The sequence below is a fragment of the Magnolia sinica genome, chromosome 18 (assembly GCF_029962835.1).
Source record: "Magnolia sinica isolate HGM2019 chromosome 18, MsV1, whole genome shotgun sequence".
NCBI lineage: Eukaryota > Viridiplantae > Streptophyta > Magnoliopsida > Magnoliales > Magnoliaceae > Magnolia > Magnolia sinica.
In genome coordinates this window covers 5653592-5676034 of record NC_080590.1, presented here as the reverse complement: position 1 = coordinate 5676034, position 22443 = coordinate 5653592, and the positions used below count along the sequence as shown (strand labels likewise).

The following is a 22443-nucleotide window of genomic DNA, read 5'->3' as shown; positions in this document are numbered from 1 at the left end:
TGATGAAAGCCCACTATGGCATGAGTGTGGGGGGTGTGTGTGCGTGTGTAAAAAAAAAAAAAAAAAAAAATGTTTAAAACCCCTTTGGAAAAAAACCACCACATAAAGTGACAAATTTTCATTTTGAAAGCAGAAATTACAAAGAGAAAGTACTTACCAAATTCGAGCAATCCTTGAATCTTTTCCTTACTCCACCTTTTTAGAAATCCTAAACCCATTTTAGAAAGCCTTAAAATCCCTCTCATTTACATGAAAAATCTGGGCAGAATCTAATTAAATTTAAGATATTAAATACAACAAAAGATTGTGTGTCTGGTGTGCATCGAGAATCGATGCTCAGTGGACGCATATCTCCAATCTGCTCTCAAAATCATCCGTGGGTGGGAAAGGATTAAGAGGTGTTTGGCGCATGGTACGGGGAAGGATTAGGTGAGATGGATTCAAAATAATGTAATTATTACATATGACAGGGTTATCTCCTGTTACAACCCATAAGCGTAATTCCATGCTATGCTATGCTATACTTGTAATATACTGGGAATCACTCTTTAATTTGTTTTCCATTGAATAAATATACTTAACTTTATTTGAAGCTATTAAGAATAATACGTGTTATATTTAAATTGTTTATCTGTTTTGTTATCTCATTTTATGGCATGAGCGTATAAATGAGTCAATTCAAAAACTCGTGTTGCCCTAAAGTAGTTTTCAACGGTAGGTATTCAATGCCCACTGCTTTCTATGGTGGGGTCCACTTGAGCTTTAGATCTAACTGATTTTTTGGCCCATTCTCTAAAATGATCTTGAAAAATGGGTGGATGGTGTGGATATAGCCCACACATCATGGTAGGACCTACACAACTTGCTAACATTGAGTGGAATAGACACGGACCAAATGCAATTCCATTTAACCTATAACCTAAACCTAAACCTAAAACCTAAGGGCCCGTTTGGACGGGTGGATTCGAACGGTAACGGACGGCCTAGGATGGATTGCGGAGTCAAATCCCGCCCCATACGAAAGACGACGCGTTTGGGATCGCGATAGGATAGGAATGCAGCCACAGGCGAGGGATTCTTCGTGGGATTAGGTAATCCCTTCGGATTGGCGACTCCGGAGGTGGATTGCGTCTCGAGGCCATCCCAATCCCTCCGCATGCAGTCGGTCGTTGGGACTATGGGATGGGATTGGAGAGCCAGGGCGGGAGTAATGGCGGGAGATAGGGCGGGAGGTGATTTTTCGCGGCCAAACGGGGCTATAAATTCAGGTATAGTGTGGATCGCGATGGCCATGAGTTCCTCCATCATCGTTGCCATCGCTGTCTGACGGTTGGGCTGAGGGCAGAGGTACAACTTCTTCCTCCCTCTCGAAACCCTCATGTATGTCAAACCCTCATGTGCAGCCCGTAAGATAGCCCTTCGAGATGCATGGCTATTGTCTGCTTTCTGCCATGGCTTCCGGTTAGGGGATTTTTATTGTGCATGTTTGATTTCAGCTAGGGATCTGATAAATACACTATTATATTTACTCTTTTTCTCCTTTAATCTTCCTTTGGTCACTGAATAAATTGGATTATCTCAAATTTCGCTGCTAATATGACTGGATTTTGGGGGTTTTTAACATGTTGCTTTCTCAATCCATTTACTCCCCCAAAAAATGGGGTTGTTGGGTAATTTGCAATCGTTTTCCTGTGTTTACACCGATTCTGCGTTAATCCTGCTATGGTTAGCGCAGAATTTTTGGAAATTTCATTTTGACGCTGCTCATGGCTTAGGGATTTTGGGGGTTTTGGACTATCGATGTCTCAAACCATGAATTACCATGAAAATGGGGGTATTTGGATTTTGGGAGTCTTGTGTTATTTTTTATGTAAAACTTATAGATTTCAACTGAAGCATGGGTAAAGATGATCAACTTCGGATTGCACAGATTTTTCAGTCCATGGAGTCTACGTTATCCTCCATGTCCATCAATGAATTTATCTATAGCCTGTAGTGTTTTCAGTTCTTCAATACTATTGGATTCCAACTACATATACACAGTTGGATTCATTCAACTACATAGTGTCTTTCGACGCCTTATGTTTTGAGTTTTTTTTTATAAATTTGTTGCTAACTTGCAGCCTAGTTTTACTGAATAGAAGGTCATTGATCTCGAACCTTGCATTTGATAAGGATCTCTGGTATGTTCCTTTCAACTATCTTACTTTATTTCTGTCCGATTAATTGCATTTGCTATTCATGTCTGATTCTGTCAATGGATGTTAATGTAATGGTATTGAGCTGAGCTTTCTCTTTAATTTCATTCTGGACTTGTTTGCAATAGTTGGGCTTTGCATATATGTTGGCTATGATCATATATTACCGGTAAAGCCTGTTTTAAATTCTTGAGTAAAGATTCTTCTCTTACATCATGAAATCCACTGTTACCTGTGGTAAGAAGTGAAGGACCAATGAAATAGGCCACCGTGTCTTTTACTAGAAGAAATGATGAATTTCAAGGGATCAATTTACTTGAACAATATGGTTGCAGTCCTTGAATATCATATTTACTTGAACAATCCAGGGATCAAATTCAAGGACCACTTCCATCACGCACCCTAGAATCATGCTCAAGTGTGTGTGACATTGACGGGGTGGTGGAAACAACCGCTTATAAGAAATTTATGAGAAAGACTTACTGATTTGCTTGTTTACAATGGGATATAGGTGCCTGCCATGAATAATTTTGATTTTATTTACTTGTACAAACCAAGGATCTAGTTGAGGACCACTTCCATCATGCACCCTAGAACCATGCTCAAGTGTGTATGTCACAAACAATTTAACAAGCAACATTTGGAAACTTATTATTTCATGGATGGTTGTGTGGAGTTTCATTGACAGTTAATGTACGTAGCAGATATTACACAGAAATCTTCCAAGTAAAAAAGCAGATAAATCTTGTATGCAAACCATGCATTTTAGGTTTGCAGATGGGTTCCACACTTGGTACTGTTTGGGTTCCTTGTATGTGGCAAAATCCTATCCATGATCTGGTAAGCTTCTTCACGCAACAAAAAGCAGCTTGGTAATGTGGATTTTTGATGAACGAATGGGGTTTGGGTCTGTTTGGATGCTTGGAATTTGTTGTTCATCCCATCAATGTTAATTTGAATGGGGGCTTCTAATCACGCGGAGAGAATCTGCATGACCATTGATTTGTTCAGATACAGATTATAGCTATACACAGATGGCCAATAATTGAAGAGTTTGGATGACAATCTCATTTTATTAGGACTGCTCTAGCATAGCTCAATACAATATATTGGGCTAAAATATAGATTAAGTTATTCCTATTTTTAATATAATATACCAGAATTAATCTAAAACAATACAATATATCATAACTATTAGAATTCAAAACTCAAACCTCACTGGAAAGTCTGTCGAATTGAGTCAATTCGAGTAAACTTGGCTGAGTTTTTCCAAGTCATGAACACTATAACTGGTAATATTTAATCTTAGAAAATGGAGAATCATCCCTAAAAAGTACCTAACCTTTTTTTCATTTGTTCATAGCCTGTATCCTTGCCTGATCTAGATGCTTGAAGTCTAAAAATGCTTTCAGAAGCCCCAAATTGAGCACCCATGCAGTCATGAAGAAACATTCACAAATAAATGGGTACTTATTCTTTACACCACAACTAGAAAGTGGCTTGGCTTTAGAAAGAACAGAACTTGTACTATTGCCAGAGCTTGTAGCTTCTTGAGACTGTAATAATCGATTCTCTTCATCACTTCTATGACTAAGTCCATCAATTTTCTCACAATTATCTTTGCCAATCCATGCTGCAACCTCCTCGGATGATGCATGGAGAGCTGTCAACCCTCTAATATACATACATATACATATGAACACTAATCAGGAGGATGCGAAACTAATAATACCAAGGAGAAATGTGAATAGAATATGAACAAAATTGGCAAAAACCTATTTCAGCTAAGAACGCTCACCTTAAATCCAACCGGCTATTATAAAACACATACTTTGGGTCAATTTTGTCTCTTTTTGTTAGATTTGCATCTAGAAAGGGCTCACACAGCTGAAGCATGACTGCACTAAAATTGAAAAACATGCCAGAACTTGCACAAGATAGTGGATCCACCTGTGAATTACATCCTAATCCAAGGTTAAAAAAGCTTGAAAACTTTTATTTCCCACAGAAAAAAAGATTTTGTGCAATATAAAATGTTCATTGCAGTGTATATGGATTTTAACTTGAAAATAGCAAGCTCTGAAAGCAGTCACCTGTATATTAGACCTCGATGCATTCCTCTTAATCAACTCTGCAAGATACTCAAGAACACTTTCTCGGGTATCTGTATTTTTCAGAAGAGCAAGCAGGACTTCCCTAAGGCCATCATATAAGTTGTTCATCACAGTCCTTGTATGTGGCAAAATCCTATCCATGATCTGGTAAGCTTCTTCACGCAACAAAAAGCAGCTTGGTAATGTGGATTTTTGATGAACGAATGGGGTTTGGGTCTGTTTGGATGCTTGGAATTTGTTGTTCATCCCATCAATGTTAATTTGAATGGGGGCTTCTAATCACGCGGAGAGAATCTGCATGACCATTGATTTGTTCAGATACAGATTATAGCTATACACAGATGGCCAATAATTGAAGAGTTTGGATGACAATCTCATTTTATTAGGACTGCTCTAGCATAGCTCACATGTGGAAAAATGCAGGCATGCCAACTAATGTGAATGAGATCCACACTGTCCATCAGGTACACTGCCTCATGCTCACCCTGGAACTCAAAAATTAGGTTGGCCAAAAACTTAGGTATGCCACACCATAGGGAAGGATTCAGATGTGGATGCCCACCAATCAATCTCATCTCTTTGCAGGGTTCTCATCATTGATGGATACTTTGCTACTGCACATGATACCTTTGTAGATATTGATTGATCTCTAACTGGTTTTGGGCCTTCTTTCCAACATGTAGATATTGAACCTTGTTGATGTTCCGTGTCATTCTGGAAGTCTACTTGTTAATTCATGTTGTCTCACATAAAAGCTAGTTTTAAGTGACGGTTTTTCTATTGACAGGCTGAGAACCCAACTTCAGAACATCAAAAGAAAGGAAAATAAATAAATAAATAAATAATAATATTAAAAGAAAAGAAAAAGAAAGAAAAAGAAGCGGAAAGAAAGAAGAGAAAGGAAACCATCTGTCCTCAATTCTCATCAAACTTTCAAGGAACACTGAAACAAATTCTCATCGTGTACAACTCAATTGCCAAAAACTTTGTCTATGGTTGGGAATTATAATTTCTGAAGTTTCTTGCATGGTTGATTAGGCAGAAAGAGTGCTTTTGACTTTTAATTTTCTTTTTGGTTTTGGTTTGCTTTGCTTTTTGGTTGTTTGAATTCTCTTTCACAGGCACAAATTCATCAACTCAATATTTGCCAATGCATTCATTTTTTTTTCTTTTGATAGTAGTATGACCAATTAATTAGCAGATCTTGGTTTACATGACTATAACAATGATGTAACCGTTCTATCTATCTAGCTACCTATCTACCTAACTTCAGCAGCAAAACTATTTATGATGACTGCTATTAATGAAATTAGAACTATCTCCTTCATGACACACAAGTCAGGATTTTTCTCATGTTATGGTATTTGTTCCCATAACTATCATCCAAAACTATTTGCTAAGGCTGCATGTGCCTCTGTATGTGGCCATACATACCACCTGGCCTATGGGATATATGAGCTGTTGATCAGGTGAGCTTCACCATGCAGTTGATCGGGCCCATAAATCAGGATAGTCCAGTCATCTGGAGAGCCACATGTGTGCATTCAATGTGGGTCTTTGGCAATTTTCACTAAACCATCCATTGTGTTCCAGCATGTGTGGCCTGCCTGATTTTCAAACCAAATCATCTGAAGGGTAGAACCCTCTTGCATGGCTGAGTTGAGAATGCATTTTCAGATAGAATGTAATTAGTTTTCATGATATCTCTGTTGGTCAATACAGAGTAAATACATCACTAAAATGTTGCTACTTAGTGGGAGAGGTTGTCACATGTATGTGGCTGTTCTATCCTACATGTCTGTAAGTTGCCACTCATGTTTTACTTTAGGAGAACTTCACGGCTGTTGAATTACTCATGCTGTAGCATGTTAAGCTCTATTGAATTCTATTCATATTTTCATGTAAATGTAGGAAAAAAATATGAGATATGCTGACCTGGCATGCAGCATTAAGGTGATTCATGATGTACATGCACACACAACCAGTTGGCAGGTCTGATTTTTGGGCTAGGACTGCTACTGAACGTGATTCATGATGTACATGCACACACACATGTAGGGTTTCAGAACATCATAAAAATCTGTTTACATCTTGGGATGAATACTTGACAGGAGAAATGATCACCTACAACCAGTTACTGCTATCCACCATTTTCTCCTTATTCGAACAGTACTGCAATGCAAGCAGACTTAGTACAAATTTATAAATAAGGCAGGTAATGATCACACACTGAAAGGGAAGAAATGGAGATGGGTATAAAAGTAAAATGGGTGTAGGTGAAGTGGGGGCAGTGGTCTCAAGTTTTTATTTTTGGCCTGTTGGTTTCATTGTTTTTATTTTCATTTGCTATAGTCCTCACTTATCCTATAACAATATTTCTCATGTCCTTTTACTTTGATTAACACCAATCTCATGTCCTTTTATATTGCATATTTTAATCATCTCATGCTCTTTTATATTGCATATTTTTATAATCTTCAATAACTATGGTAGATGGTTAGCATCACAAGCTAGAGCGCTTCTTTGACATCATAAGCAATCCATGATGGGGCCTATGGTAGATGTTTCAGATAATGATTGGACCTGTTCCCACTTTGTTTCTCCATCAATCTTGACTCTTCATTTTCAAACCATTGATCTGATGATTAGGATCATTCCTGTATTTGTATACTTGAATGGATGGTCCAAATTGACGATTGGCCATCCCATATATCAGTTTAATGTTTTGGGGGCATTGCTAATGTCCCTGTGAAGGTGGGGATGCTAGCATTCCTATGTATATATATGGGAAATACCAATGTCCCCAGTTTGGCCAGTTGTCAATCCAGAACATCAAAATGTGGGTCAGCCATTCTGCTCTGGTTGGCATTTTGTTACAAATGTCCATTTTTTATGAGCAATATACATACATACAAATAGTGGGAGGGGTTTGCTAGGCCCACACACCTGTATAGTGTTGCTCATCATCTACACGCTACAAGTAGGTGCAACATGGTACTGTACCAGATCTGAGCTTTTCATCAGAAGTGACCTTTATGTATTTCCATGGAAATCACATATGCTAAAACAAAAAGGTTATTTATGATTCTTTTCCACAAATTTGCTCCAACGTGACATTTTTCTTTCCAGATCTACTTTTTGGGATTCCTTCCACTAGTCCAAACAGACTTGACATTTTGAGAACCACCATTACCCATCTTATGCTATGTGCATGTAAGTTCCAAATATTAGTTGTATGATCCTTGTAACTAGGTGGCACTTCCACTCCAAATCATGCTTTAGACTCATGCCCCATTCCTGCTTTCTAACTGTTGATACTTGCTAACATTTTTAAACAGATGTTTCCTCACCTCCAAACCTAAATCTGCACGGACACATATATATAGGAACGGACACCTTGATACTAAATCGCATCGAGCTGGGGATCTTCTTGGAAATGGGAAGATCTAGGATAGGCAGCTGGCTGCTTTGAATTGTGCTTCGTACAATTGCATTCCAAACATATTGGAATTCTCCCTACAAAATATAGGCATCAAACATATGGATTCTTCAGATGAGGATGAGATGAAGAGGGTAATTATGTCTCAAGCGGTGTCAGCTTATGTACAGGCTGTTGGGGAATATTGTCACTACTACATGTTCAAACAACCGGCGCGTCATGGGGATGATGAGCGAGCGAAGTTCATCAATTCTATTATTTGGGCTAGCGATGGAGATTGTTTAGATCAACTTAGGATGAATCGAGATTCATTTTTTGAACTATGTACGCTGATACGCGAGAAGACAAGACTCCGTGATACTCGTGATGTTAGTCTTGAAGAACAAGTAGTTATTTTTCTACACACATTGGGACACAATGTTCGCAACCGGGTTTTAGGTCACAGATTTATTCGATCAGAAGAGACTGTCAGTCGGCACTTTCACCGTGTTCTAACGGCAATTGTATCACTATACCCCGATTTAGTTAAATCAGCCGGAACAGAGACGCCGTTGGAGATCCAAGCAAATCTAAATTGGTCTGCTTACTTTCAGGTAATTTTCCAATAGGTCTGTCATCCAAGTTAGTAATTTTCACTTCAATTCAATGTGTGGTCCTTTCATGATAATTGGTTCGCATGGTTTAGGATTGCCTTGGTGCAATTGATGGAACACACATTCCTGCACATGTTCTAGCGGTTGACCAGGCGAGTTTTCGCAATCGTAAAGGGGTCCTCTCCCAGAATGTCCTGGCAGCGTGTTCATTCGATATGAAATTTACATATGTATTGGCCGGTTGGGAGGGTTCTGCTTCGGATGCGAGGGTGCTACACAACGCAATGACTCGATCAGATGATCCCTTGATTGTCCCAAACGGTACTGCTTATATATTAAAACAGTGTCACGCTAATTTATAACTATGATTGTATCCGATTTTTCACTTAAGGGAACTATGATTCGAATGTGTAGGAAAATATTACGTTGTCGACGCTGGATACGCTCATTCACCTGGTTTCATGGCTCCATACCGGGGCGTTCGATATCACTTACAGAAGTATCGAACCGGGAGAGCGCCTGCAAACATAAAGGAGCTGTTTAATTATCGACATGCACAATTGCGCAATGCAATCGAGCGTTGTTTTGGTGTTTTGAAAGACAGATTTCCCATATTGAAGAGCGCTATGCAGTATGAATTTCAAACACAAGTCCAAATTGTGATAGCATGTTGTGTCCTACACAATTATATACGTACCGAAAATGAGTCTCGACTAGACAGCGATTTCGTTGGTATATCTGCAGCCGATGGGGTGGCTATCCCGACACCTGTAGAGGTATCAACTAATGATAGCGTCAATGGTCCATTCGAGTAACTCGGCGTGAAAAAGATGCTTGGAATCAAGTATGCGATGACATTGCAGCTAGAATGTGGGCAGATGCTCAGCACAATAGTAGGAGTTGATAGTCGATACTTCATGTGTCATTTACATTACATTAGTTGGATGATAGTATATTTCAAGTTTACTTAACTTTAAATTTTCTCTAATATAATCACCCAGTTACATTAGTTGGATGATAGTATATCGATAATGATCAATGAATTTATCCCTTTTTGGCGTATATGTTAATAGATGTTGTTTTGACGATTATGATTGACATTGGTAAAATATCATACATACTCCGTATTCAGGTGAAATGACAGACTCCTTTAATGTTACATCAACACCGACCCAATCACCCATAAGAACACCGCCGGTTCCCACTCGAAGTTCTCCGCGTGGGAAGACGGTGAAATCTCTAGCGGAGCCTTTATCTAGAGCCGCAAAGATCAAATGGACTACTGCTATGGATCAGATTCTGTTCGACACATTTATCGAACAGGTTGCATTAGGGCGTAGAGCTGATAATGGTTTCAAGCGGGAGGCATACCAAATTGCGGCTGAAGAAGTTACGAAGCATACTGACGTAGCCGTCCAGTGGCAAAACGTGTCGAATCGGTTGAGATATTATAAAAGAGAGTATAATGCAGTGAAAGACATGCTAGCAGCGAGTGGGTTTGGTTGGGACAATGAGAGGATGGTGGTCACGGCTCCAGATGAAGTCTGGGAGGAGTATCTTAGGGTAAGTTTTACTGATTTTTAAAATCCCATCATACATCTCTACGTAGTTTTAGCCCTTAATTACAACTGACTTATTCATATGGCAGTCTCACCCACGTGCCGAACGACTCCGAGGGAAACGCATCGAAAGGATGGATGACCTTGCAGTAATTTGCGGATCTGACCAGGCCACCGGACGCTATGTGCAAGGCAGTAGGAGTATGGCTGCATCAGCATCATCTTCTCGTCTTCAGCGAGATCTTAATGAAGCATGGAGAGAGGTTGATGATATGGATGATACTATTGACCTATCAGAGGATTATGTAACAGACTCCACAGGGACTATTCCATTACCATCAGACAGTCCTGTGATGGGACATCATGACTCCCGCAGTACTCCCACTCACACTTCTGATTCTGATGTTAACCGAGGAGGGACAGGTACACGGAAACGTTCACGCCCTCCTCGTCCCTGTGATGTATTGGGGACCTCTCTGCAGACCGTAGCCGACTCGATGATGAAATTTGGCCTTGGTGAAGAGGTCAATCACACAAGCAAGGTTCTTGATGTGCTAGAAGAGGTGAAAGGCCTGACCAGCTCTGAATTTCTTGAAGTTGGTCGGATCCTAAGTAAGGACAAGTCACTTGCGTCATTCTTTGTCAGTCTCCGACCCGAGCGCCGAATGGAGTGGTTAAAGAAAACACTCCGTGATCACTTTGGTGATGGAGGTGTTGGACCTGTCTGACATTGAATGAATGGTTGTCTTAATCTGTTTTTAAAACTGGGCATGTAATAACTTTCTACTGTTGGTGTGTTTGGTTTGGTTTTTTTTTTTTTTTTTTTGAGTGACTTATTTTTTTTTTTTTAACTGCTACTTTGGACTTTGATGTGCTAATTTTCTGGGATTATCATTACTACTATGAATTTTGTGATTATGACTATATCAGATTATTTGTTACTTGTCTTTTCGTATATCTACCAAAATGCATGCATTATGCACGTTAAGCCGAAACGGAGCACACACTTGATTTACTGGAGGATGGTACGTATAACGACCTTTTCAATTCTTGTTCAGGGTAAATAATTCGTATTTGGATTTCTTATGTTTCTCCATAGCATCAAGTTGCTACCATAATCAACAATTTGAAACATTTGTCATCACTAACCCTCACATTTCAATGCAGATGGGTAAAGAGAAGTATTATGTTGTCCTCGTTGGACATCATCCTGGTATATACGTCACATGGGACGATGCACGAGTAGAAGTGGAGGGATTCGGTGGGGGCAGACACAGGGCCTTCAAGAATTGGAAAGAGGCTGTGGCATGCTGGGAAAGTTATTTCGGAAAGGCTAGGGAACCGTCTAGACCTGTTATAGATTATCCTATTCATCAGGTTGCTGCTTCATCTGCTGAGGTGGACATCCCTCACACGACCACCTCCTCTATTCGACAGACGACACAACCAACCATGGTTGTGGTGGAGAGGGCAACATTGACTGACGATCTTGGGCTATCGGACAGCGAGAAACTCGTGGCCCTTTTGGTTGGCGTGTTGGTTGTTTTCTTTTCGTTGCTTATAATTTTCAAATTTTAGAAATTATTGGTGTTGTACTATTAAGTATCGCACTTTATGGATTTTTTAGGTTCTACTGGATTTTTTTTAGCATACTGACTTACTCAGTATGCTACCGTACTGAGTTAACTCTGTTTAGACTTACCACCAAATTTTTTGCATCTTATTTTTTGGATGGAAACCATCAAATAGGCAAATCGATGGAATAATGATTTGCACCACTGAAATTTTGATCATGTGGACCATAACTTAGTCCGCAACACAGAATAATGATCTCCACCGTTGAAACCATTAATCAGGACTATTCTGATAATTATTTTACTGCCAAATGGTCGTAGGATAAAATTACCATGGATAAAGGAAAAAAAATTAATATAATCCTTCATATCTTACTTCTACAAAAACAGTGGTAATTGACCGTTAAAAACTCTGTGGGCCACGATGCACAAAAGAAAAATGGATGGGGTTGATACATCCAGGTTTGTATGAACTTAGCAACAGTTTGGATGACAAATAAACACTATACTAAATGCTAGTGGTTGCCTTGCAATGACTATTTCCTGTGGTGTGGTGCGCCAGAGATTTGGAGTTGCTTCACTTTTGGACCCATGCTATAAAATGATCTGGCAAAACTGATGGACAACGGAGATATATAATCCGTACATGGAGGTTGGCCCCAGGGTAATGGTTTTTCAGCAAATGATTTCTTCCAAAAACCCGAAATGAACTACTACAAAGGATGGACGGAGTGGATAAAATGCATGCATCCTGGTGGACCCCACAGTGGGGAGGATTGTTGCAATCCCTGGATTACCCTGACCGTCCAAACACGCACAGGTGGATGGATTGTTGCAATCCCTGGATTACCCTGACCGTCCAAACACGCACAGGTGGATGGATTGTTGCAATCCCTGGATTACCCTGACCGTCCATACACGCACAGGTAATGAGCGTAGGATCAAGGAAGTCAATGGGATTAGGGACAATCCACTGCTAAGCATTAAAGAGCCTTGGTAAATGTGCAATCCATCCAAATACAAGACAATCCCTTTCAATCCACCCGTCCAAACGGGCCCTAAGGCAATTACTCAAAATCTCCGATTCTAGGCCAACAAAAGAAACTAAATATGAGAACACCTTTAGAACTTTTGTGCTCAAAATTCTACACTTTGAAGGACTCGGATTAGCATCAACGTCCATGCTGTGTGCAACTGTAAAAGCTATATGGGCCCAACGTGATTTATGTATTTTATCAATGTCGGCCAGCTAATTTTAGGGCATGTTCTAAAAAACGAGACAAATTCAAATCTTAAGTGCACCACACTAAAGAAAACGGTGGTGATTGAACATCCACCATTAAAAACTTCCAGGGGCTCATTGTAATGTTTATTTGCCATCCAAATTGTTAATTAGGTAACGTTGATGTGTATAAAGGAAAACACACATTTGAGCTTGATCCAAAACTTTTTTAATGGTGGGCATTCAATCACCACTGTTTTCTATGGTGTGGTCCATTGAGATTTTGATCACCACTGTTTTTTATGGTGTGGTCCATTGAGATTTTAATCTGCCTTATTTTTGGGTTTATGCCCTAAAATGAGCTGGAAAAATGGATGGATGGTGTAGATAGAACACATACATCACGGGCCCATGATGTATGGTCATTGGAATATAAATCTGAAAAATCAGGGCAACAGCAAAAGCAACGTTTCGTGATGTCAATTGCGTTGCCTATAGATATATGAGTTCCAAATCGGTGCATGGTCAGATGATCCAATGGATGATAATTCACACTGATGGAACAATCTGAAGCATCCATAAATGAGCATTCTTCTCAATAATTAGACCGTTGAGCATGTTTGTTTGTGAGCCATTGCACTGAGGGCCGTCCATCTAGCTGATGGACAACATACTCATCTTGTGGTTTTGGTCTCACATGTGCCCTTTTATGGAGGAGCCTATCAATGGACCACGAGGACCATTCTCCCAAAACGCTTTAAAGAAAAAGAAAATTACAAACAAAGATGATTTCATTACAAGGCAACGAGGCATGCGGCAGCATTTCCTCTCAAGAGAGAGGCTACAACGGTGCTCTCCGAGAAGTTATGTATGGGATGCGGATTGCCCGACCTCGGTGGTGAAATCGGATTGGGTACTCGGTAAACTCTGTGGGGCCCACCATAAGCTGTGTTCTATACACCATGTCCATTCGTTTTAGGGGTATGAGCCCAAAATTGAAGCATATCCAACGCTAAGTAGACCACACGACCGGACACTGTGAATTGAACACCTATCATTGATATATTAGCTGGGCAAGAAAGGTTTTAGATCTAGCTGATATTTGTATTTTCCTTTCATTCATGTCTTTGTGACTTTATGAACAGGTTGGATGACAAATAAATATCATTATGAGCCTTAGGAAGGTTGTGGACATCATTATCCTCATTGCTTCTATGGTGGGATCTACTTGAGCTTTGGATATGCTTCAATTTTGGGTCACCCCTGAAATGATCTGAACAAAAGGATGGACAGCATGGATAAGCCACATACATTCATGATATGCCAAAATAGTTTACTCGGTACAACTTGGTAAGATAAAGTATAGTGGGTTACTCATAATGTAATCTTATTTCCTCCATACATGATGTATGTGTTATATCTACACTGTTCATTTAGTTTGAGAGATCATTTTAGGGCATGAGCTCAAAAATAAGGCAGATCCAAATCTCAAGTGGACAACACCGCAAAAGCAGTGGAGATTGAATTCTTACCATTAAAAACTTATTGTTGGCCACAGAAGTTTTGGATCAAGCTGATATTTGTGTTTTCCCTTCATCCAGGTGTGTGTGACCTTATAAACAGGTTGGATGGCAAATAAACATTATGGTGGACCTAGGAACGTTACAAGGATGGGTGTGTCCCCACTACTTTATGTGTTGTGGCCCATTTAAACTTTGGATCTATCTCATTTTTTTTTGGCTCATTTCCTAAAATGATATGCAAAATGGATAGACAGTATGGATATAACACGCGCATTATAGTGTGGTCGGCAGAAAACTCCACCCAATCCGGGTCCTTATGTGTTAGAGATTATTTTAAATCTAGTGGGGCCCATGTGGGTACATTTGCTAAGGAGTATTTAGGCTCAGGAAGTTTTAGGGTAGACCCAGGTGAGCCGTTGTGAGGTAAACACTACTTGGGACTTATTACGTAAAAACACTTGACAGGTTCCTTTCCTTCTTTCTTTTTAACTTCTCTCACAATGCCACATGGAATACATTGACAGACATTAGGACTTATTACGGTTCGGTCAGGCGTCCTTTATCATTTCCTTTTAAGCGTATCATTTTGTTTGATATTTTGTTTTGTATGTTTTTATATCTCGGATTTTAATGGAAAAATAGATTTTAACTTCTTTTACACAAGGGGTTTAATCTGGAGTTCAGAGTCTAATATTACTATTCATTTTTCAGTAATGAAAAGCCTTCTTTTTAATAAAATAACTCGTTTCTCTTTGATCTTTTCTAGGAGCTAATTTGATTAACCATTTACCACAGTAAATGCTAAGTAGATGGGTAATAATTATTAACCATAAATCGAGGAGAAGAAATACAAGAGACACCTAAAATTTATTAGGCCCACTTTAATGCATGTGTCTGATCAACACTGCGCATTTGTTTTATCTGCTCATTTTAGGGCATGGCCCATAAACGAAACAAATCCAAAGTACATGTGGACCACACCACAGACTACACACCTACTGTTGAAAACTTTTTCAAGACTGCAAAAGTTTTGGATCTTGTGTTTTTAGTTCATCAGTGACTTACGCATTATCCTTTCTATTTCCCGTGGTGTGGTCCACTTGATCATAAACTCTCCCTCATTTTTAGGATCATGCCTTAAAATGAGCAAGTAAAATGGATAGACGGTGTGGATCAGAAACATACATCATAGTGGGGCTCACGGATTTTACAAAGGTAATTCCGTCCAATACAATTCCGGTTTTTAGGTAGAATTACCTCTGAATTTTCCCTCCAATCGAAATAAATATTTAAAAAATCAGTATGAATTGTCTCCCTTTTCCTGTGTCCAGTGAGAATTGACTTCTTTGTCTCTTGTGGTGAGCGATTGGCTGTGCAAACGATTCTTTATAGGACTCATCTCATGTGTTGTGGCGTTCTTTCCGCATGCCTTCTTGTGATGATTACGTACCCTTGCGTGGCTCGTTGGGTTTGGCGTATTAATTGGGTAAAGTTGGCACGCAAAAGCTTTAGGTGTCATCATTGTCTTAGATATGCCATCCAGGAAGACTCTGGGACTCACCTACTACAATTTCTAACATCTGTAAACTGTGACGTGTCACATGTTTGGTCGATATTTCACAGGATGTGACCTGAACGCCACCAAAAGATACCATATCCATGGCAAATGCAAATGACCATTTCGGGCAATTTCCTGCAAAAGCCTTTCACAATAGGTTCTTACATAGTAATGCTTGTGACAAATCCACCATATGTCTATTTTGGGAGCTCATCGTAAGGGTATGAATAAAAAATGAGTGGTATATAAAACTTAATTTAGCTACACGATAGGAAACAGTAGGGATTAGACAACCCCTGATGAAACATTTGTATGATTACAAAAGTTTTATATCAAGCTTAGTTTTTTGTGTTTTCAGTTAATCCCAGTAGGAATGGCCTCTTTTTTCTTTTTTTTCTTTTTTTTTCGTTAGCTTGTTAGTACACCCCACTGTCAGTTCACACTTCCCTGTTAGCCACCCCTGCTAAGTAATCGATACCAAGACATCAGTGATGAAACGAGTTATCTTTCACTTAATCTACCCTAATGGGAATGGCCTTATAAATGATTTAAATGTCCTGCAAACAACAAGGTAGAGCTGAGAAAAATTTCAATGGTGAGGCATTTCTTTACTCAGTTTTTCCTCTCACGTGGCTCACTTGAGGGTTGGATTTGGCTCATTTTTGGTAACATGTCCTAAAATGAGATTGCAAAATGGATAAATGGAGTGGATTTCTCACGAACATTACAGTGGCCCCACCTAGGTTCCAGCGCCAGAACTTCTTAGGAAAGGGTTTTGGTAGGAAAACTCTAGCCATTCATGATGTGTCTTGCCGCTCAATAGCCATACATACACGAGAGGTGCGTCCTCTTGCATTTCAATTGATTTGCTTGGGTGCATTGTAAAATCACTGCACAGAAATTCTAACCAGTACAAACCATTAAAATAAGTGAAAAATCATATAAAATTATTTTCAAAACATCTCTCTAATACAACTAAATTTCAACAAACAGCTACTCCAGTTACTACAAATAACAGACCAAATGACGACATCTCAATCATATAATACTATCAAAAGATTATAACAAGCACTGCCTCTTCCCTAACCCATGACCATGATCAAAGGTGCCAAAACCATCAAAACTCCAAGCCCCATAGCATTCATGTGACCAATCTTGGCCGTTGCTCCACTGGGTCTCGTCGAGGTACTCGGCGTGCCCGGCGTGGTTGATGGTGTACCGCCTGGTGTGGGGGAGCCCGAAGCAGAGACCGTGACCGCTAGTTTCATCCCCTGACTACAGTGGCCTATTGCGGGACACAAGAAGTAATGTGCACCCGCCTTACTTAGTGCAATGCTAGTATTTCCATCGTTAAAGCTGTTAATGGCATTGCTCGAGCTGCAACTGTCATAGTCGGATTTGCTCACCTCATCCACCGAATGCAATCCACCGTAGGTAAACACTGTTGTTCACAGAAAATTAAAATGGTACGTTAATTTATAGACCGTTGGATCATAGACTGAATATGCGACTGACTAAAGATCCTAACAATTCCCATTGATGGCCCACCAATCCAACCGTTTGAATTTGGATGTCCACCCATTGGAAGTAGGGAGGGGTGTATCAGCTGAATTTATGTCCAACGGATAGGACTGACTTGATGCTATGTGAGCCATGATACGGTGCATATTCTTTCAAACTTGTAATGGTGAGGACATATATATCTGGGAACCATGTGGGCCCACCTGTGACTAACGAAGACCATCAGATAGGAGATTCCCGTAGATTGGATCATCACAGCCTTAATTTAAGGCCCTTATTTCAACAGCTGTGATCATGCTATCAGGGAGATTTTGGGTTCATTTGCAATTCTTCATACCTCAGATCATGTGCCACAGTTATTGCAGACGTGTGGCAGACATACACCACCAACTAGCACATCTTGCAAACATTTATTATTTTTGTATAGCTGATTAGGTAAGCTACCGTTGCGGCCCACCAATGGGGCGGCGCCAACGCAACAAGTTGCCAGCTTAGAAATTTCATGTACCAAAAACAAGATTTTATCTCTACCCTGAATGACGAGAGCAGCCATGGACAATTTACCCTTGAAATTGGTTCTTGAACTTTGGATTTCAAAAGGACATGAGAGGGAATTTAAGATAAAATTGAGGGTAATTAGGTACATTTAAAGGTGTGGAGAGTATATACATGATTTTTTAATTAGTTGGTAATCTCACTTAAACCACCAGTCCTATCTTCCTTTTGAAAAATCGAGTTTTCTTTCAAAAGAATGAAACATGGTCGCTTCACATTGGCCAGTTCGGTTGACATGTACAGATCATTCGAATAGTAATTAGGTGGGGCTTAGGTCTGGTTCATTGATCCGTTGGATTTGGTTGGTCCAGTTGGGCTGGTTGTAGTGATTATCTATCTGAGTTGTGTATCTGTATTATCGCATGCATACGACTAACATGCATGTCAAAATTAAGGTGTTCCAAAACAGTAATGGTGGCATAATGGCCATCACCGTTACTGTTATGAATCGGGTGTAACAGCTCCATATTGGTTGTTACAGTTTTTTTTTTTCTAAAAAAAAAATGTTAAAGAATTGTTACAGGGTCAATATGGTCCGTTACGGAACCGCTATAGAGCCTTTACAACCTATTTTTTCTGTAATAGTTGTTACAGTCGTTTCGACCCCGTATCGCATAACGGTTATGGCTGTTACTGTTACCGTTATGCAACGGAGCTAGTTCTGGCTTAGCAAAAATTTAATCAGGCTGGGTTTGGCTGATCCTGACCCATGCATGGACATTCCATGACCGAAGTTAATTCAGGCCATCCACTCATTAAGTGGGCCATGATTTAAAATTATTGACCGACACATATTGTGTATTTGTCTTCACTAACAATAAAAAGATACCAAACATAATGTATTGCTTAAAAAAAAAAATTGTATATTTTTCCATTTTCTTAAGACCCTGATAGGTCTGATTCTGGACTCTGGGTTGGGATTTGGGACCAAATTCAAAAATATGGGTCGAGCCACATCTAGATAAAAGAGGATGCAAACCTGACTCATTTATCTATTAATCAGGTCTAATTTAAGTTGCCTTACTATCTAATTCCATAATTAATATTAGCTTTTTCTTAAGTACCTAACTAGTGTTTTCTTTAAGTAGGGTTTTAGGTTTTTATTCAATTGCATTAGTTACCTTAACTAAGGAACCTTTTAAGGGTCAAGATGGTCTTTGGGTTGGGCCTGCCTCAATTCCATTTTTAGGCGCCCCGAAGCCAATCACAGCAGTCCCAAGCTATGCCAGACCTGCTGAAAATGATGAAATTCCTATTTTCCACTTAAAATTTTCCTAATTCATCCATTGATCAAGTGGGCCACACGTGCACACAGAAATAAACATTAGATGAATGAAACCAATGGTCTACATTCAAAATGCATGTGTTGCTGAATTGAGAAATGGGATGACATATTTATTGAATATGTGAGTTGAATGGGGTCAATTTTGAGATAGGCTCTAGACCCGACCTATAGATGGCAGTATGTTGGACCCTGACCTGATTCAATGGGTCCAGTTTCAGGTCGGGTTGGGTCCAATGACCATCTGGTCAACCCCATGCATTTAAACACCGTTCCTTGAATATGGTCCGCTGGTGATATTTCTCCAAGAGTCCAACTTGTAGCCCACTTGATGACCTGACCATCTTGTTTTGTGGGGCAGGAATATCATCTGTAGTCCCCACCTAATGAATGGCTCGTATCATAGAGTGAAAAAAAAAAAATGAGAGAGAGAGAGAGAGAGAGAGAGAGAGAGAGAGAGAGTTCCATGAATCTGTCAAAACATCTCTCGTATGCGTAGCACAATCCAGTTTGTTAGCATCGTTTATTTGGTGGACCATCACGTTGACGAAACCGTCCACAGAGACAACAGCAAAACACAAAAGAAGATGAGATAGTCAACAATTTTCGAGCGTTAGAATTTCGAGGAAACTCTAATGCATTCATCTTGTGCACAATCTCTCATGTCGATTTCTAGAATGCAAGCTAGACGGTAAACTTACAGAGTGTATCACCAACAGCAAACTTCTTCCCGGACGCCCACGTGGAGTAATCCACACCGGTACTCCATCCGGACGAATCACCCACAGTGTAATCGGCAGCGTAGGCGGCCGGAATAGCGAAAAGGATGAAGAGGAGAGCAGGTGGTGTGGCCATGGCTCCTATGGCACGAAAAGAATAATGGAAGAAATGTAGCAACTAAGGAAAATGTACGAGAAGATGCAAAGGACGAAAGCTTGTTATATAGCCAGTTAACTTGGGAAATAGTTTATTGGAAGAGTAAGAACATGTCACTTTCTCATGTCCGTCGCTGCTGTCCTTTTGTATTTCATACGCATGCACAATAACATTTCTTTCTACGTTTACCTAATCTTATATTGGAAGTTTTGCCACGACCGGTGATGTAATTAGTTTCTGGGCCCCAGTCTACGGCTCAGCCCACTTGTGAGCCGTGGTCTCTAACCGTGCCTCTTGCTTTTGGTGCCAGGTTGTAGTGCTATTAGCGTTTTTTTTTTTTTTTTAAATAAAAATAAAAAATAAATTAATTAATTAATTAAACTAAGGGATACTGGTGTGACTCGTTCACTACCGAAATCGAGTCAACTCAACCTAGTACTTAGACGAGTTGTCAGACCATGGTAGTGTTGGCTTCAAGCATACCTTAGTTAGTACTTAGAGCACCCATATCCAGGCTAGACGGGTTGGGGTCATGCCACGCCTGGGTCCCTTCAGGTCTGGATCTGGTTCTTGAACCTAGATCCAATCGAGTTGGATCTAGGTTTTGAGTTGAGTTCCCGAGAGAGAGAGAGAGAGAGAGAGAGAGAGAGAGAGAGAGAGAGAGAGAGAGAGAGAGAGAGAGAGAGCATTTACATGGCTGGGCGTATGGATTAGATTACACATACACGTAGCAATGTTGTGTGTGTATGATGTATAAATGAGCTTTCTTACATGTGTGTGTGTATGTGTGTGGATTAGAAAACCTTCTTATTTTTTCTAAATCATCAATACATATTTAGCTGCAAATAATTCCACTCAACTTTAAGGTCTATATGATGGACCTAACTTGACCCGATTTTTAGCCAGGTCCAAAAAGTGAGACCTATACCTAATCCATATCTAAAAGGGTTTAAAAGATGGGATCCATACTCATTAAAGTGGAGTCGGATCTGTTGATATGGTGCCTTGAATCTATTGCTAAAACAGGGTTTATATTACAATTGATAGTCTTGTTAATTCAATCAAGAAAATTAAAAAAATATAAGATTATTATTTGGACACTTTCAATTCTATTGACAATAGATGTCCATGCGATCAACAATTAGTGCAACTTTTGTGTAAGCGGCTTTGCTTTTAATTCTATACAAGGTTATATAAACCAGGTTAATATGGGATTAGGGTTAAATTATGATAAATTTGAGAGAGCAAAACTTGAAAGCTTGCATGTCAAGAATTTTAAGAGGGAGAAAGCTAGAGTTTTCATATCTGTAAGTTGTTGTATCTCTTGTAACTTTCTATTCATACTAAATTGTTTGTCGCTTAGTGTTGATGTTTTTTTTACTTAAAATTTATGTATTATCTGTAATTGCTTGAATTTTGTTTCCTACTACATCTGTAAGTCTGTGTAAGGTTGCTTCCACGCCGAATAAGTCATGACTTGTTGCGTCCCAATAGGATCCGATCTCTCGTTCAGGAAGTTCTTGAGAGATTTTTAAATTTCAGGTCTTTATAAGAATATTATGAAATACATACTCGCCAAAAGAAAATTTTGTAAAAAAATTTATTGTAAATTAATAAATTAATTAAAATTTCAAATATTTATTTATATAACAATCATGAAGGTTTTTACTTATTTTTCGAGTTAAGATTGCGATAATATCGCGGTCATAAGCGGATGTTTTAAAATCGGCTGATATTTTGAAATAACGAGATAACGTCGTTCAGTTCATTTCTCGCGATATTGTCACCGGATTTTCAAATTCTCGAAGATACTTGTCATATTGATTGGGACGAGTTTGGCCCTTGCTTCAGTGATCCATGCTGTAAAACTTATCTGAGCTAGCCGAGCCAATCAAGCCAGCGGATGGAAGCTGGAGCTGTTTGGTTGTAGTTGGTAATAGACGGAAAGAGGATACTTCACCCAATTGAACGGTGACCAGAATGTTGGACTTCTAGATGCATGCCACGTCATCGAGCATCGGTTTCAACCTTTCATCAGATTTATATATCACGGGTTATTGCGCTCGAGTGAGATACGCATGCAAGATGCAATCCCCTCATCAGACAGGCCCCACCATCTACATACCAATCTCTCAAAAAGAGTTATTTCTGAGAACGATGCCGGCCACAAGTGTGTATTGAATTTCGACCGTTCGTCCATTTTTCTTGACTGTTTGTTTACGTCTATCCCACTTTATAGTCGGATTGTTCTGATCTTTTGCATGAAGATTTTATACAGTGATACTCGCACGATAAATGGTTTAGATCTCCCGCACGTGTGGCACCCTAGCATACGCAGCTGCAGCTGCGCGTCCCTACCTAGAGTGAAAGAAGCGGGTTGATGTCACCGTCAGGAGAGTGGATTAGGTGAGGCAGGGCTATGAGCTAAG

General features: G+C 39.6%; 4 protein-coding genes across 5 annotated transcripts; 2 read left to right on the top strand and 2 right to left on the bottom strand.

Moving 5' to 3' along the window:
- Positions 1–1251: 1251 nt before the first annotated feature.
- On the top strand, positions 1252–10719 carry LOC131233687 (uncharacterized protein At2g29880-like). Of its 2 annotated transcripts, XM_058230477.1 has the most exons (3): positions 1252–1347; positions 9477–9907; positions 9993–10719. In XM_058230477.1, exons 2-3 carry the CDS (start codon positions 9482–9484, stop codon positions 10629–10631), a joined length of 1065 nt encoding a protein of 354 aa, XP_058086460.1. In that variant the 5' UTR covers positions 1252–1347; positions 9477–9481; the 3' UTR covers positions 10632–10719. The 2 variants fall into 2 exon arrangements, with proteins under 2 accessions (XP_058086460.1, XP_058086459.1); XM_058230476.1 differs by lacking the exon at positions 1252–1347 and having other exon boundaries at positions 9378–9907.
- Positions 3548–4420, bottom strand: LOC131233727 (probable ubiquitin conjugation factor E4). The gene is made up of 3 exons (XM_058230513.1): positions 4292–4420; positions 3997–4190; positions 3548–3872 (listed from the first exon to the last, which is right to left on the bottom strand). The coding sequence occupies exons 1-3, from the start codon at positions 4418–4420 to the stop codon at positions 3548–3550; spliced, it is 648 nt and encodes a 215-aa protein (XP_058086496.1).
- On the top strand, positions 7853–9159 carry LOC131233726 (protein ALP1-like). Its single transcript, XM_058230512.1, has 3 exons — positions 7853–8344; positions 8437–8665; positions 8759–9159. Exons 1-3 carry the CDS (start codon positions 7853–7855, stop codon positions 9157–9159), a joined length of 1122 nt encoding a protein of 373 aa, XP_058086495.1.
- Positions 10720–16700: 5981 nt separating the features above from the next.
- On the bottom strand, positions 16701–20059 carry LOC131233516 (uclacyanin-3-like). Its single transcript, XM_058230255.1, has 2 exons — positions 19840–20059; positions 16701–17221 (listed from the first exon to the last, which is right to left on the bottom strand). The coding sequence occupies exons 1-2, from the start codon at positions 19991–19993 to the stop codon at positions 16863–16865; spliced, it is 513 nt and encodes a 170-aa protein (XP_058086238.1). The 5' UTR covers positions 19994–20059; the 3' UTR covers positions 16701–16862.
- Positions 20060–22443: the final 2384 nt, after the last annotated feature.

What these genes read in the sequence shown, in the direction of transcription:
- LOC131233727 (XM_058230513.1), bottom strand. Translation starts at nt 4,420, where the DNA reads ATGAACAACTTATATGATGGCCTTAGGGAAGTCCTGCTTGCTCTTCTG. An exon ending in CATCGAGGTCTAATATACAG is followed by an intron (nt 4,191 to 4,291) that starts GTGACTGCTTTC and finishes GGGAAATAAAAG; the next exon opens with TTTTCAAGCTTTTTTAACCT. An exon ending in AATAGCCGGTTGGATTTAAG is followed by an intron (nt 3,873 to 3,996) that starts GTGAGCGTTCTT and finishes TATGTATATTAG; the next exon opens with AGGGTTGACAGCTCTCCATG.
- LOC131233726 (XM_058230512.1), top strand. Translation starts at nt 7,853, where the DNA reads ATGGATTCTTCAGATGAGGATGAGATGAAGAGGGTAATTATGTCTCAA. An exon ending in ATTGGTCTGCTTACTTTCAG is followed by an intron (nt 8,345 to 8,436) that starts GTAATTTTCCAA and finishes CGCATGGTTTAG; the next exon opens with GATTGCCTTGGTGCAATTGA. An exon ending in TCCCTTGATTGTCCCAAACG is followed by an intron (nt 8,666 to 8,758) that starts GTACTGCTTATA and finishes TCGAATGTGTAG; the next exon opens with GAAAATATTACGTTGTCGAC.
- LOC131233687 (XM_058230477.1), top strand. Translation starts at nt 9,482, where the DNA reads ATGACAGACTCCTTTAATGTTACATCAACACCGACCCAATCACCCATA. An exon ending in TCTGGGAGGAGTATCTTAGG is followed by an intron (nt 9,908 to 9,992) that starts GTAAGTTTTACT and finishes TTCATATGGCAG; the next exon opens with TCTCACCCACGTGCCGAACG.
- LOC131233516 (XM_058230255.1), bottom strand. Translation starts at nt 19,993, where the DNA reads ATGGCCACACCACCTGCTCTCCTCTTCATCCTTTTCGCTATTCCGGCC. An exon ending in TGCTGTTGGTGATACACTCT is followed by an intron (nt 17,222 to 19,839) that starts GTAAGTTTACCG and finishes TGTGAACAACAG; the next exon opens with TGTTTACCTACGGTGGATTG.